Genomic DNA, 14,467 nt, shown 5'->3' with positions numbered 1-14,467 from the left:
GCAACTTAGAACTGAGGAGAAACTTCCTGACAGTTAGAACAATTAATCAGTGGAACAGCTTGCCTCCAGAAGTTCTGAATGCCCCAACACTGGAAGTCTTTAAGAAGATGTTGGATAGCCATTTGTCTGAAATGGTATAGGGTTTCCTGCCTAGGCAGGGGGTTGGACTAGAAGACCTCCAAGGTCCCTTCCAACTGTACTATTGTATTATTGTATTAGAACAGCAAAGTATGGCTTCTGAAAACAAAAACAATATTGCACTTAATCAAGAGTATAGCAATGAATGTCCCCTTTCTTCAACTGAGAAAAATGATCTGTATATCCGAGTCTCTGTGACCTTGTGTGGCCAGATGTTGGCAACTTGACAATTATTGATTAGCATTACCAACAGATTGAAGCTATTTTGAACATATAACTATCATGAAAATATGGGATGCACTATTCTTTCTGTAGCACTTCCATAATAGCACTTCCCTTCATATAAAAATGAAGGATTGGCAAACTTGGTAAGTTTTCCAGATTTGATGAACATTCTGGAGAAAAGAGTCTAAAGCAGCCCAGTTAGAAGAGTCCCATGAATTTCAAGAAAAATGAAGACATGGCTGGAAAGGGAAACAGAATGGCATGTTCTGGAGTAGTGTTAAAGTTTGTGATTTCAGGACCCACTTTTAAAAATTAAAGATTTTTAATTTGTAGATCTTGTGGACGTCTGAGAGTGTCTTGATGGGTCCCCAGGAATCCTTGGATCACACTGTTAAAAATAAATATTCTTCTAGAGGCATTGCTGACTGAAAAATAAGCATGAGTAGAGGTCATGATGCTGAAACCTTTTATTATAGATCCTTAAAGGAAAGTAAATATGCTACCAACCTATTTTTCCATTCTGCTCATCTGTGAGGCATTAGAAGAAAAATAGACTTTTTCCAGATTGCAAATACTTCTCTGTCTGATTGCCTAGAGGTGAACCTTGATTGCCTCAGGTAATCAGGCTGGTGGTTATTAACAGGCCTCATTTAAATGAATTCCCTTTTCTTTTATATGTTAACTAAAAGATTGCTGGCATCATCCTTTGATTTGTGATATCAAATAAAGACAAAATAGAGTACACTGTGGTTCTTCAAAATAGACATTTATCTTTATAAAATTTTTCCCCACTTCAGTATCTAAAGGTGTCTCTATGAAAAACCAAAAAAAGCATGGCAATTTGAAAAACCTGTTAATTACCATTTCCGATTTATGTAAACTCTGAAAAGTATTGAAAAAAGAAATGTATTAGTTAGCATTGGCAGGAGTGAGGAGCAGCATGGTGGCCTGGTGGTGAAGACACTTCCCACTGGGAAGATTAAAAGTTCATTCCTAGACAGTGGCAGATGTTTCTCTTAGGGTGCAAAGACAAATGCCTGCTGCGAATACCATATAGCATCAAGAAGGGCATCCAGCCAGTAAATCCTCAACTCCATTCAACCCCAACTGTACCCTGAATCAGGGATCACTGAAAGAAAGAAAAAAGCAGTGAGATTCTTCTGGTGGCAGTTGTTTTTTTAACAAGAGTTTCTTTCATCCTACCTGTTCCTCCTTGATATTCTGGTTAAGTCAAAACATTGCATTTTTGTAAGCAGTTATTTTCAGAATAACACATTGTGATGTAATTGAAGGAACAGTAGTAACTTGTAAGACATTAAGCACCAGTATTTGAAGTTGCACATATTTCTGTATGCTTTTCATGCTGTTCAATATGATTCTTTCCTGAATCTATAGTTTATTACCACTCTACCACAAATCATAGGCACAGGAACTTTCTCACATTAGTTGATTGTCTCCATATTATCATGCAGCCAGAAATACTTGATCACATGTCATGTTTGATCTATGGAATACTTTCTCTCTTTGCCTTTGGCTGAATTTAGAAAATTAATCAAATCAGTGATAAAAATATGGAATGTTGCCCTTTCGTTGCTCCAGGTTAGTCCTATTTCAAACCGAAAGTACATATTAAAGCCCAGACAAGTGTTTCTCAAAATATGGTTCAAGGATCCCTGGGGATCCACCAACACCCTCTCAAGAATCTGTGAAATCAAATGTATTTGCCAGTCACTGAAAAATAATAGAATATTAAAATCTCATCAGACAATTGTGAAAAGTGGTAGTAGCAGTGAATGTTTTTTTTAAATACAATAAATAAATATAGCCCATAAAAACAAGCTCTTTTTGGGGACCTCTGTAATTTTTGAAACTGGGAATAAGTGCTGGAAGGAAAGACCTTTAAGAAATATTAGCCTAGAGCAGGGCTGTCAAACTTGGAGCTCGTAGTCTGGATGCAACACGCTCTGGCCATGCCCATGCCAGAAGGGGAAGTGAAGGGGGGGAAGTCACAATAAGTCACATGATAACGCACGTTTGACATCCTGGCCTAGAGGAGCTATTAGTAAATAAACTCTATTTATAAGCACCTCGGTGCTTGGAAACTAGTTCATATTTATAACAATTGCAGTGACCACATTTTTTAAATCTTCAGACTGGCAAAGTCAATGTGGAAGCCAGATTCAATTACCAAATATATTATTAACTTAGCAACTGCAGTGATTCACTTAACAACTGTGACAAGAACAGTCATAAAATGGGAAATTCACTTAACTATCTTACTTAGCACCAGAAATTTTGGGGTCAAAATTCGAGGACTACCTGTAATTGTTATTGTACATCTTTATTATTAAGCTTGCCTCCTCTCTTTTATAATATAAAACAATATAGTGTTGTAGGTTTTTTTGGTGTATTTATAACCAGATTTTTAAATATTCCAGATGTTTAGGAATTGATTAGTGTTAAAAATGACCTGATGGTTTTAACTTTCTTTAAAATATATGCCTCAAACCATTCCACCCAAGGCAACTTGTTTTGATTCGGGAATTTCAAGTCCTAATGGTGGCAAAAGTAAAAATATTCTGAATAAGAATAAAGTAATGATATAAGACAGCAGTATTTGAAGATATATTTATTGTTTGGAGTACTTAGTTTTTTCTTTATGGCATATATTGCCAAAGAACTGAAAAGATAAATACACGTTACTCTTCTGATAAACAGGATGTGTATAAAATAGCAACATTTATAAATGCGACTAGGTCAGAATCTCAACAGGTCTTTTAATTTATTTTGGATTGATTTGAGAGGGACTTGTTAATTATGAAGCAATATGTGCTATATTTGTAGATTTATTAAATGGCATAAAACATTTCAGTTGATTGTGAAACTAATTTATGGTGTACATTGGTTTTTGTGCAGGACTATATTTGATGAGAAGAAACTATTAGAGTTTGCTAAACTTGGATGCTATTTAGAATATGACCTTTTTGGAACCGAATTTATTTCCTATCATATGAATCCTGATATTGACATGCCAAGTGACAACGAAAGAATTTTACGGTAGGTATTCCAATGTCATAACACATTTAGACTGGAACCTTTGTTGATGATAGAAATGTCATTGGTATCCAGGTTTAAAAGGCCATAAGATTAGCCCACCTGTCATTTACATCATTATGACATGTGTGCTGTCTGTTCATAAATTGTATCATAGTTACTTGAAGTATCCTTTATAGTTAGTTCATGAAGGCCATGGTTCATTATCTCTTTCTCAACTAGGATATCCAAGGAAATTCTTTGGAGCCTAATAGGACTCCTAAACAAGCATATACCTTGGGAACATAATATACCTTTGCCATTTCATATTTGACTAAATTTGTGATACAGTTGTCCACTTTAAAACATATAAAATGTGCAGTTTCTTATAAATATGTTTTCAGTAGAATACATGCATTACTCTTAAGATTTTAAGATCACATATATACAGAACCTATGGAAAATTAATGTAAACACAGGACAGACTTTTGAATGACCACATGCAAAACTGATTTAAATAAAAAATAATTTCATCAGTCCAGTTTTTTTCTAGTCATGGTTCAGAGAGAAGTTAAATAGCTTTCTCCATATGAATGTTTCTTTTCTCCTTTGGTAGACATTGTTAATCAAAGGACAGAAAGAGATTATTATTCTTTCTAAAGGTAGAAGATCATTTTCTTGCAATCTGGAAGGAAAACAGACATTATAGGAAATATAGCATATAAAGGACATGCTGTCTTTTATATCATTTGTTTAGAAAATTGGCATCATTCACATTAAAACATCTAATTCTACTTCTTACATAGAAATACTAGGCAGTTTCCTGCTTAGCTATAATTCATAAACCATCCTCATCATCTACTCATAATTTGAACTTTAATTAATATTATAGCTAAGTCATAAATCTTGGCGAGCGCCTAAGTAAATGGAATATGTAGTGTTGTACTCAAAAGAGTGCAGATTGTACAAGAGTTTTATATTTTCATTAGATGCTATAGTAGGAAACTGCATCTCCCTACTCAAAACATGGAGAACAATTTTATGCACTGTTCTGTTCAGGTAAAATGATCCATGTTTTACAATGTGCAATTGCAAAAAATAAAGGTAAATAATCATAAAAAAGAAAGAAAACACAGGGTATAAAAGAGAAGAAAGTCTTAGTAAATTTACAGTGTACATAAAAAGTCTACAACTTCTGTTAAAATGCCAGGTTTTTGAGTTGTAAAAAAATCAGACCAAGATAAAACACTTCAGAATTTTTTCATCTTTAATATAACATATACAGTAAGCTATATAATTCAGTTGAAACAAACTGAAATCTTTTAAGGCGGGGGGTGGAATAACAACGAAAACATACAGTAACATGGTTGCATAAGTGTGCCCACCGTCTTGTAAGTACTTGGGTTTTAGTCAGGGTGGAGGAAATTATGAATAGTTCTAAATATCAGTCAACTTTAGCACAAAACCTTCAGGTCTCTGCTATAATACTGAACACAATTAGGAATTTCATCTTTCAACATGACAGTGACTCAAAGTATAATTCCAAATCAACAAAAGAATGGATTCATCAGAAGAATATGTACATTTTGGAATGGCCCAGCCAGAGTCCAGACCTGAATCCAATTGAAAATCTGTGGAGTAGCCTAAAGAGAACTGTGCACAGGAGATGCCCTCACAATCTAACAGATTTGGGCTTCTTTTTGCAAGGAAGTATGGGCAAAGATTCCCAAGGGAAGATGTGCTATGCTGATAGGATCCTACTCTAAAAGACTGAATGCTGGTTTAAAATTAAAAGGTACTTCGCCAAAATATTAGTTTAAGGATGTGCACACTTATGCAATCATATTATTGTATGTTTTTGTTGTTATATCCCCCCTAAAATATTTCAATTTGCTTTTCAATTGAATTGTACAACTTACATGTTATATTAAAGATGAAAAATTCTGAAGTAGTTTATCTTAATATGATTTTTTTTTTACATTTCAAAAAGCTCAACTTTTAACAGGGATTTGTAGTATATACCATATGTTTATGTACTTTAACAAATGCCAAAATGTAAGTTGTTGAACAAGTTGATTTCTTAGTTCTGGGACAATTTTTTAACCAGGTAGCTGAGTCATATAAAATCTATATCAGGTTAATAATATTTTTATTTTTAAAGGGGATTAAAATAGATACAGAGAGCATAGTCTCTGTTTGTTTCTTGTCAACCTACCCTATGATTGATGAACATGAAATCATTCTTACATCATCTGCTACTTACTTTCAGTTTATTTGATAGAAAAGTCATGAGAGTCAATGTTGCAATTTCACCTTGAGCAGCCAAGGTTCAAAATTACTTTTGAGCCAATGATTAACAGCCTAGCTGTTTTGGTGTTCAACCAAAAAACAAAACAAACAGACAAAATCCTGGAGACAGGAACACTATATTTTATGCTCCTGAAAGAAAGCGGGATGTAAAACTAACAAAAAAAAAAAAACCTGAATAAATGTATGATGCACCTAGACATTCTAATATGAATCATCCTCCTACAGTTAGTTCATTCCCAGATAGTCTTTAGAATGGTCTTCACTGAAGGTGACAAAAGGCAATATAAGGAGACAAAAGGGCTTTTATTCACTAATTTATGCTACAACTATTTTTGAGTGGCTTTCTGGGACTTCAGTTACTTGTTGAAGCAAATACTGCAACAAATATTGGTTCAGTTGGCCTTCTCATAGTCGTATAAATTGACCTTTGTGTCTATAAAATTGGAGGGTGACTTTTCGTGTAATTTGCAATCAGCTTTGCTAATTTGAGAATAAAGGTGGGGAATGGCCATTTAATTTGCATGGAAATCATTTCAAGATGTATCTTGACATAGTATAGATTTGTTCCTCTATAGTTTTACAAATGTTATTGAGGAGTGAAATAATAATTCTGCTATGGTGAGAAATTTACAGAGAGAGAAATGTATTTCTCATTCATCATAGTCATTAGAACCAGATTGCTTTAATTACTCGAGTTATCCAAGGAAGTTTGACATAGGTTAAACTATTACCTTTTGTAATGCTATATTAATATTTGTAATGTTTCATAGCTCACTTCTGGTTTTAATGATTGCATTGAACTCAGTTGCATCCATCAGTAAGCAAGATGGACAACTCCTATTGCTTGAAGTCAAATAGTCTGACTTCATTTATCTCACTGTGATCATGAGGTTTCTTCTAATGAGGAACTGGCTATTACAAATCCATCCAATTATCTGAAGTTCAATGATTTCAGTGCAGAAAATTGGTCATGTTCCAATTACTGAACCATGTAAACATTCCAGTATGTATTTGTTTAAATTAGTTTCATATTGTGTTTGTAGGGGAAAAATATTCCCAAGTGTAGTGGTTTAAAAAAGAAAAACACAAATCATTATTGAACTCTTTGGTTAATCAGACTCTTCAACTGACCTTGACCTCTTATTCAGAAGTGTAGGAAACAATATTTCTCATAATGGCTGTTCATGAATCTGTGGTGTTCATTGTTGTATGGCTATGTGGTATATCTGGGATAGACTTCTTTTAGATAAATTGGTCATCTACCGTCCTCATGCACCAGAAAGTTCAAAAGGGTATGTAAATGTACAATAAAAGTTGCATGTCTGAAGGCCAAGCTCTTAATATTATTGAATTGAAATAGATGTATGTGTGGTAGATTTGATTGTTTTGTTAAATGTATTTTATGATTTGTCTAGCCCATTAGACCAAATATCTCTTCCCATTCAACTGTTGGCCTTCATTAGTATGCCACTTAGTTTAGTCTAGGTACTCAATCCAACTAAATTTAATTTTCTTCAAAGAAGTGGTCTCATTTGAAAAAATACAGGTGGTCTTCAACTTACAACCACAATTCAGCTCCAAATATTGGTTTCTAAATGAGATGTTGTTAATTAAATTTTTCTCCATTTTTCTACTTTTTTTTTGCTATAGGTGTTAAGTAAATCACTGCAGCTGTTCAGTTAGTAACAAATTTGTGAACGATATCTGGCTTCTCCATTCATTTTGCTTGTCAGAAGGTCACAAACGGTGAATTACATAACCCTAAGATGCTGCAACCATCATAAATACATGCACATTTGGATCACGTGTCCATGGGGACGCTACAATGTCATGTGAAAAGTCATCATAAGTCATTTTTTAGTGCCATAACTTGAAACGACCACTAAATGAATAGTTGTAAGTCAAGGACTACCTGTACTTTGTAATTCTTGTGCAAGTAGAATACTTATAAATATTCATTCACCAACTTAATATTTAGAAAATGAAAGCTTTGGAGATTTTTCCACTCTATAGCCATTCATACACGACAACTCAGAATTCTTGGAAATCAGACTTAACCATAAACAAACAGATGCTGGTGTTTTATTCAGCTCACCTTGCTACCAGGAATGCATGGTTTGCTTACCTTTCTGCCTGAAGCGATAAATCTGCTTGCTTCTCTAAGATGGAAGAGTCATAAGCCAAGAATGTATTTATTTCAGCTTAATAGTAGAGAAATAACATTCTCAACTCAACTCATGTATAGCATTAATTGAACCACAGAGTTGTCCAATTTTTTTTCTCCTATGGTATCACTGAAGTGAAAAGGGTTATAGTGTTTATTATAAGAACAATAGTAATTCATGACTGTCCCAGAATTCACAAATTTTCTTTTTCTGTAAAGCTGGTCTAATTGTTTTTCAGCATAGGAGAATAGGTGATTTCAGTAAAAAGTACTTTTTAAATCTATTTCCAGAAATTGTTTCTTTAGTATCATAAATTAATTTGAAGCATTTATTCAGAAATATTTCCTTTTTTTTTTTTTTGCAGAGTTCGAACATTGATTGAAGAAGGTTATGATGACAAAATTGTGATTGCTCATGATATTCACACAAAACATAGACTAAAGAAATATGGTGGCCACGGCTATTCTCATATTCTTGAAAATATTGTCCCAAAAATGCTCACGAGAGGAATATCTCAAAATAAAGTTGATAAGTTATTGCGAGAAAATCCCAAACAATGGCTGACATTTAAATAAGAAACCTGTGGTTCTGTTTATTTCAGTGAAAGTAAAAAAAAAATAGAATTCTTCTTCAATTGAGGAAAATAGAATTGTACCTTTGGAATACAAAATAAGAAAATAAGATTTGTAACGGCTGAACCCCAACTTTTTGATTGTATGACTGCAACTTAAAACAACTGCAAAATAGATGTATATCTGAAAAAAAAATTATGTTTAATGAAACATTTATAATACGAAGATAGAGCATATCATGTGAATAAATCAAAATTATTTTTAAATGGAATTAATTGGATGGAAAACATCCATTTGAATTAATCAGAATGAGAAACCTCAATCATGATGTGGGTTACATCTGAATGCAGATGCCATTGTTTTGTGTGTAAGTCCTTGATAGAACTATTACAAAGTTTTGTTTTTAAAAAATGGACATCCTAATGTGAAATTCATTGTGCTTTAAGTATATCCAGCAATAAATCCTTCCCTGCCTCACGTCATGCTATACATGTCTACTTATAGGTTCATTTGAGCAAAAAACTTCACATGTGAATTGGGCCTTTTCATTTCCAAAATGCAACACACAGCATTGCATTTCAAGGTGCAGTTCAGGGGTGGGTTCCGGCTTTTCTACTGCTGGTTTGCTCAGGGATGCGCTTTGCGCCCGCACTTGATGTGTGCTATGTATGCATGTGCAGTAGTAAAAAACTGCTGCTGCACATGCACAGAAGCTGAAACAAGATGGCGGCACCTATAGCGCCGCCAATAGAATTGGTTCGGGGCGTGGCAGGTCGAGTTACTACCTACCTCTGGTGCAGTTGAAACTTTTGCTTTCCTGAAAAGCAGCCCCTTTGCATAGATCCACCTACTTCTCTGAAACATGACTCTTGTTTCTTGAAATATACATTTTAACAATTTGGGGGGAAAATCAACCTGTTTTGCTGTAAGTTTAAATTGCACATCTTGTCCAACAAGTGGAGTTATGAGTTATAAGATTCAGAGCTGAACGTCAGAATTATTTTCATGGTTGTTGTTTTTTAAACAGTTCTAGGTATGCTTTGGCAAACGAAAAGTAAATGTCTCGATCAACTTACAAACTGGTGACATTATCAAGAAAATTTCAATATGATTATCAAAGGAATATTTTAACATCTATTGATATTTAATGAAATTCTTTTAATGCAATCCAGAGTGGATGATGATAGAATTCATTTGGCCCTTTTAAGGTGCATTTTTGCCAAGTATACAGGAATTTGCCAGATAATCACCAGAGATCAGGGAGAGAAGAAAAGGAACGGAGATTGTTTTGAGAATCAAAATCTAATATTCAAGCTGAAGTTAAGAGAAGTTAGGATTGTACAAACAAATATGATTGCAGTTTAAATGTATGGTTACGAAAGAAAAGAGTCAATTCAAGCTAACTTCTGAAAATATATATGGAATATATTGGATTGTACATAAATAAATTCCATTTCATTGGAGATGTTCTCGATAAGGTGATCCTAAATATATTAATAGGACAGATTTTTAATTTATTTTGGCAAAAATTACTTTCTTGAAAGTGCATTGAAGAATAGATATAACAAACATATCAGGAATCTACTTTTAAGGTGCTCGAGAGCCAAGGTGCTTGGTATAGCAAATAAAGGTGCCAGTCTAGAAACCAGGAGACCATGAATTCTTGCCTTATTTTAAGATACAAAGTCAATTGGGTGGCCTTGGGCCAGGCCCTCTGAACTAGTGAGAAAGAAAGGAAAAGCTACTTCTAAAACATGCTGCCAAGAAAAAAACAATGACTTGTCTGTGTAGTTACCAGGAATCAAGATTGATTTAAAGTATCTTCATAAGCAGATTTATAGTGCCTATTTATTTAGTCACAGCAGCACCTGAGCAGGTGTTTGTCTGGGTTTTAAAACTAAGAATTATTTAGCATTTCAATGGGAGATTACTAAGGAATTCCAGGGCTGCTGAAAACAGAATAGCAGAAGAGATGCAAGGGACCTTTGAGGTCCTCTAGTCCAACAATCTTCTCGGGCAGGAACCCCTATACCCTTTGAGATAAATGTTTGTCCAATCTCTTCTTAAAAATCTGAAGTGTTGAAGAAGCCATGATTTCTGAAGGCAACTCGTTCCAGTGATTAATTGTTCTAATTGTCAGGAAATTTCTCCTTAGATTTAGGTTGCTTTTCTGCTTGATTAATTTCTATCCATTACTTTTTGTCCTGCCATCAGGTGATTTGGAGACTAAATTGACCCCCCCCCTCATCCTTGTGGCAGCCCCTCAAATATTGAAACATTGCTATTTTGCCATTCCTAGTTCTTCTTTTCATTTCTTTTCAGGTATCTGAGAAGGCATGACTGCCATGCTCTTGCCTAACAAAATTGCATGGATGGAGGACTCAATTTCAGAGTATACTTTAACTTTTTCAGTTATTTCAAAGAATATTTTATATAAAATAATTAAATATATGGAAATTGTTTATGGAATATCACTGAAATAGTTCGTTGAGTCTCTTCATTCTACAAAAAGACTTAAATGAACCATATTTGAAAACTTCTTCATACATATTTAAACAACCCTATTTCATATTCTCCGAATACCTCTTTGCATTGGACTGATAATGAAAGATCACATTTACAAGTTTGGCATCTTAAAATATGCACTCCTCTACATAAATGCTCAGAAGTAAGTCCTATTTGAATCACAGGTTAATTTGTGTTAACTTGGTAAAGAAATTAAGTCTAGAAGTGTCATTACTGAATTCAGAACCTAATTATAGACAATAAGTTTTTAATATATAAAAACTTGATATTTAAGTTAAAAGAATAATTAGAAACCTATTGTATTATTTGCTGGAGATTATTCATTTTTAGACAACCTTTCTTTATGAAATGTAGTGTGTAACTATTATATAGTATTAACAGATTGTGAGCAAGATTATTATATTATAAACTATTATAATATTTGACAAATCTTGAGGTCACAGCCCCAAAGATGCTTGATAGCATCATGGAGTTTATGTGGCATTTCTTTTGATACAACAGAACAACAAACCACCACATATAGACTACCATTAAAGCAGTTTACTTCTGAGCAGATCTGCATAGGATTGTGCTACAAGCTGCACCCCACCCCACCCCCAGTTTATACAGCTAACTGTATGTGGGATGCTTCCTGAAATGCTAAACTGGGCAAAATTAGCCTGTGCAAATTAGATTTAAAAATCCCGTCTAATCAGTTCTATCTATAACTACCTATATTATATCATTGCTCCACCTCTGGGGTGAAGTTTGCATACGGCTGTAATTGTAAATTGAATTGTAAATGGCACGTAGGATGAGATTTGAAAGGTGTTGAAAAAAGCTACTAAATTCTTTAGTAATTGACAAGATGCAGCAAGAAAACTGAAATATTTTTCTACACTGTTGTAACTATGATGATGCCCAACATTCAACATTTAACTCATACCAAACTGCTGCTCCTGAGTATCTACATCATGAATTCTATCCCTTTTAATTTCTTAAACAGTAATCAAATTATATTCTTAATAAATATTAGAAATAATACCGCCAACACTCCTAGTCCCAGAATATAGGGTTGCTATTTTTTTTTTAATTTCATATTTTGTTTTCATGGAATGCAATTGTTTTATTATTGTTTCTGACTCTTGCTTTGCATACAGAAATCTGGCCATTTACTTCATATTCATATTCTTGAATATGTTCTTACTCTATCAAACTAAATGGGACAATCCTCCTGGTTCTAGAGGGGGGTATGCCTGTAAGGAATTACATAATATTAACAATTGCATAATATTGAAGCAATAACAGAAAATGAGACAATTGTGCTGTAGTTGTATTTTCATCTAAGTACAACAACAATAGAGCTAAGCTTTGAAGGAGCCCTGTTTCCTATTTCTAAATAGCCAAGGAACAGAAATATTAGGCAAATATATCCCTTGGCGGGAACAGCAGAATTTCTCTTACATCTCCCTTTTATTGAAAAACATTCTTCACCATATATACTCAGAATTGGCTCATAGTTAGCAGATAAGTCATAAGCACCAAAGCTGATGGATGAAGAAAAGCAGCATGAAATCATAGCACACCAAGGATATTACATATGCTGAAGAAGTAATTTGGTGCTTTTTTTCTCTCTCTCTCTCTAAAAAATGGGATTTATATAGAACTTCATTCACATGAACATTAACAACAAGGACTATTTTGCTTTGGTGATAGTAGACCACACACCTCTTACACTGGTTCTATTTTTTTAAACATCTTTCTCTGGGTTGTACAGATATGGGTTAGGTAGCATTTGGCTTCACTCCTGAAGAGTCTTATGACCAATATCCCTTGGGCTTTCTTCATCCTTTTATTTTTGCCAAGGGAATTGATCATTAGAAGGTCATTTAGTTTGTGTTTAATATCAGTCAGCATAAATTATAAATCCAGAAAATGTGCTGTATTTGTTGTTGTTTCCTCCATGTGCTTTTCCACCATCTAATTTTATATAGACTTCATCTCCTGGTTCCAAATGTAGGACAACGCTGTTGCTGGCATAATCATAGTTTTGATCTGCATCTTGTGCAATGGCACTAGCTCGCACCTAAATAAAATACAGAAAGAAAGACTGTTCATAATTTTAGTACTTGTCAACACTCAGGAATGAAACTGCATGTTCACTTGCAAGTTCCAACTCATACTTTTGGTATTTTTTCCCTTTACCACTGCAATCAACATTTCACCAAAAAACCGTTATAGCTGTAGTAAAGCCTAGTACAACTACGAACAAATAATCTGTTGCCTGACTATCGCTGACATCCCTAAGCAAAAATAACGCGTCTGAACTACTAATTTAGCATGTCGCTTGTTTTTGTTTCAGATTCATACACTATCTTCAAAGTCGGTGCTAGCCTGCATGGACGTTACTCCATTTAGTTTCATATGATCAGTTGAGAAACATAAGTTGTAACAATGGGCTGGATTCAACATAATTACTTCCAATCTCTTAACCATTTAGAGATTAATTGTGATCTGCCAACTTTAATCTCCTTTCCCAATCTGACATTCTTTAAATATATTTGGGTTTGCAAATTCAACATTTTTAGAAGTTTCATTGGATTTTTCATGGAAGTTCAAAATAATGTGTAATATATGGCTTTTGAAATAATAATGATATGGGAAATTATAATGCAAAAGCTGTTGTCATCATTACATTACATTACTTCACTAGATTACAGTAATATAATCCCACTGATTTTTTCACCAGATGAAACTAGACGTGTATCAATATGATATTGTGTATGATTCATATCAGTTCTATATCCGAATCAGGACTTGTGAATAAAACAAAGGATGCAGGATTATAGAAGTGTGAAGGTAGTCAGTATGTAATCCATTGATGCTCTTAGATCTGAGTCAAATTTTTTAATGCTCTTCAATAAAAATGATCAAATTGAAATACAGATCATCTGAAAAAGCAATGTGAGTGTGAAATCATCAGGTAACTATCACTATTCTTTTTAATATGAATATTAAAAGATTTTCATAAAATCAATATTGAAATAAATATTGCATAGTCTTGAGATTCTAGTCATATACAATTATTTAAGCCTTCAAGCTCAAGATTTGTTTTAAAATATAAATCGTGCTAGATTAACTATATTTAACAAATAGGCTATTTGAAGCTGCTAGCACATCTGATATCAGTTCAGCATATAACTAAACAAGAATTGTATCAGATCGTCTATATATACTTTAGATGCCTAAATTTAACCTTTGATGACCATTTTTTGCAATATATTTATAGTTTTATCCTATTCTTTAATAGATCTATGATTTAATGGTTTTGGATGTCTGAACTAAAAAAATAGTTGAAGATTTGATATCTTCTGGATATTTTTGGAATTGGAAGAAGCACAATATGTAAAAAAAATGCCTATACATCTTTCAAAAGTATAAATGATAAGTTTTCAAATTAAATATTTATATGTAGCCCCATGTTAGTACAGAAATGTTAACAATAAAAAAACTTCCTAC

The 14,467-nt window shown here is 33.6% G+C and overlaps 2 protein-coding genes across 3 annotated transcripts in view; one reads left to right on the top strand and one right to left on the bottom strand.

The window, feature by feature from the left end:
- The window catches only part of PTER (phosphotriesterase related), a 39,186-nt gene extending 30,266 nt beyond the window's left edge, over positions 1-8,920 (top strand). For both annotated transcript variants that reach the window (XM_081971470.1, XM_081971469.1), the window contains exons 4-5: positions 3,280-3,420; positions 8,236-8,920. In XM_081971470.1, the coding sequence (XP_081827596.1) occupies positions 3,280-3,420; positions 8,236-8,446 (352 nt within the window). In that variant the 3' untranslated portion in view covers positions 8,447-8,920. The remainder of the gene's footprint in view (positions 1-3,279; positions 3,421-8,235) is intronic.
- Positions 8,921-9,060: 140 nt separating this feature from the next.
- The window catches only part of C1QL3 (complement C1q like 3), an 11,808-nt gene continuing 6,401 nt past the window's right edge, over positions 9,061-14,467 (bottom strand). Inside the window, exon 2 of the mRNA XM_081971471.1 lies at positions 9,061-13,034. Coding sequence (XP_081827597.1) covers positions 12,855-13,034 — 180 coding nt within the window. The 3' untranslated portion in view covers positions 9,061-12,854. The remainder of the gene's footprint in view (positions 13,035-14,467) is intronic.

The sequence above is a fragment of the Natrix helvetica genome (assembly GCF_964273705.1).
Source record: "Natrix helvetica genome assembly, chromosome: Z".
NCBI lineage: Eukaryota > Metazoa > Chordata > Lepidosauria > Squamata > Natricidae > Natrix > Natrix helvetica.
The sequence above is the reverse complement of the archived record's forward strand: the minus strand, read 5'-3'. Positions and strand labels throughout refer to the sequence as shown.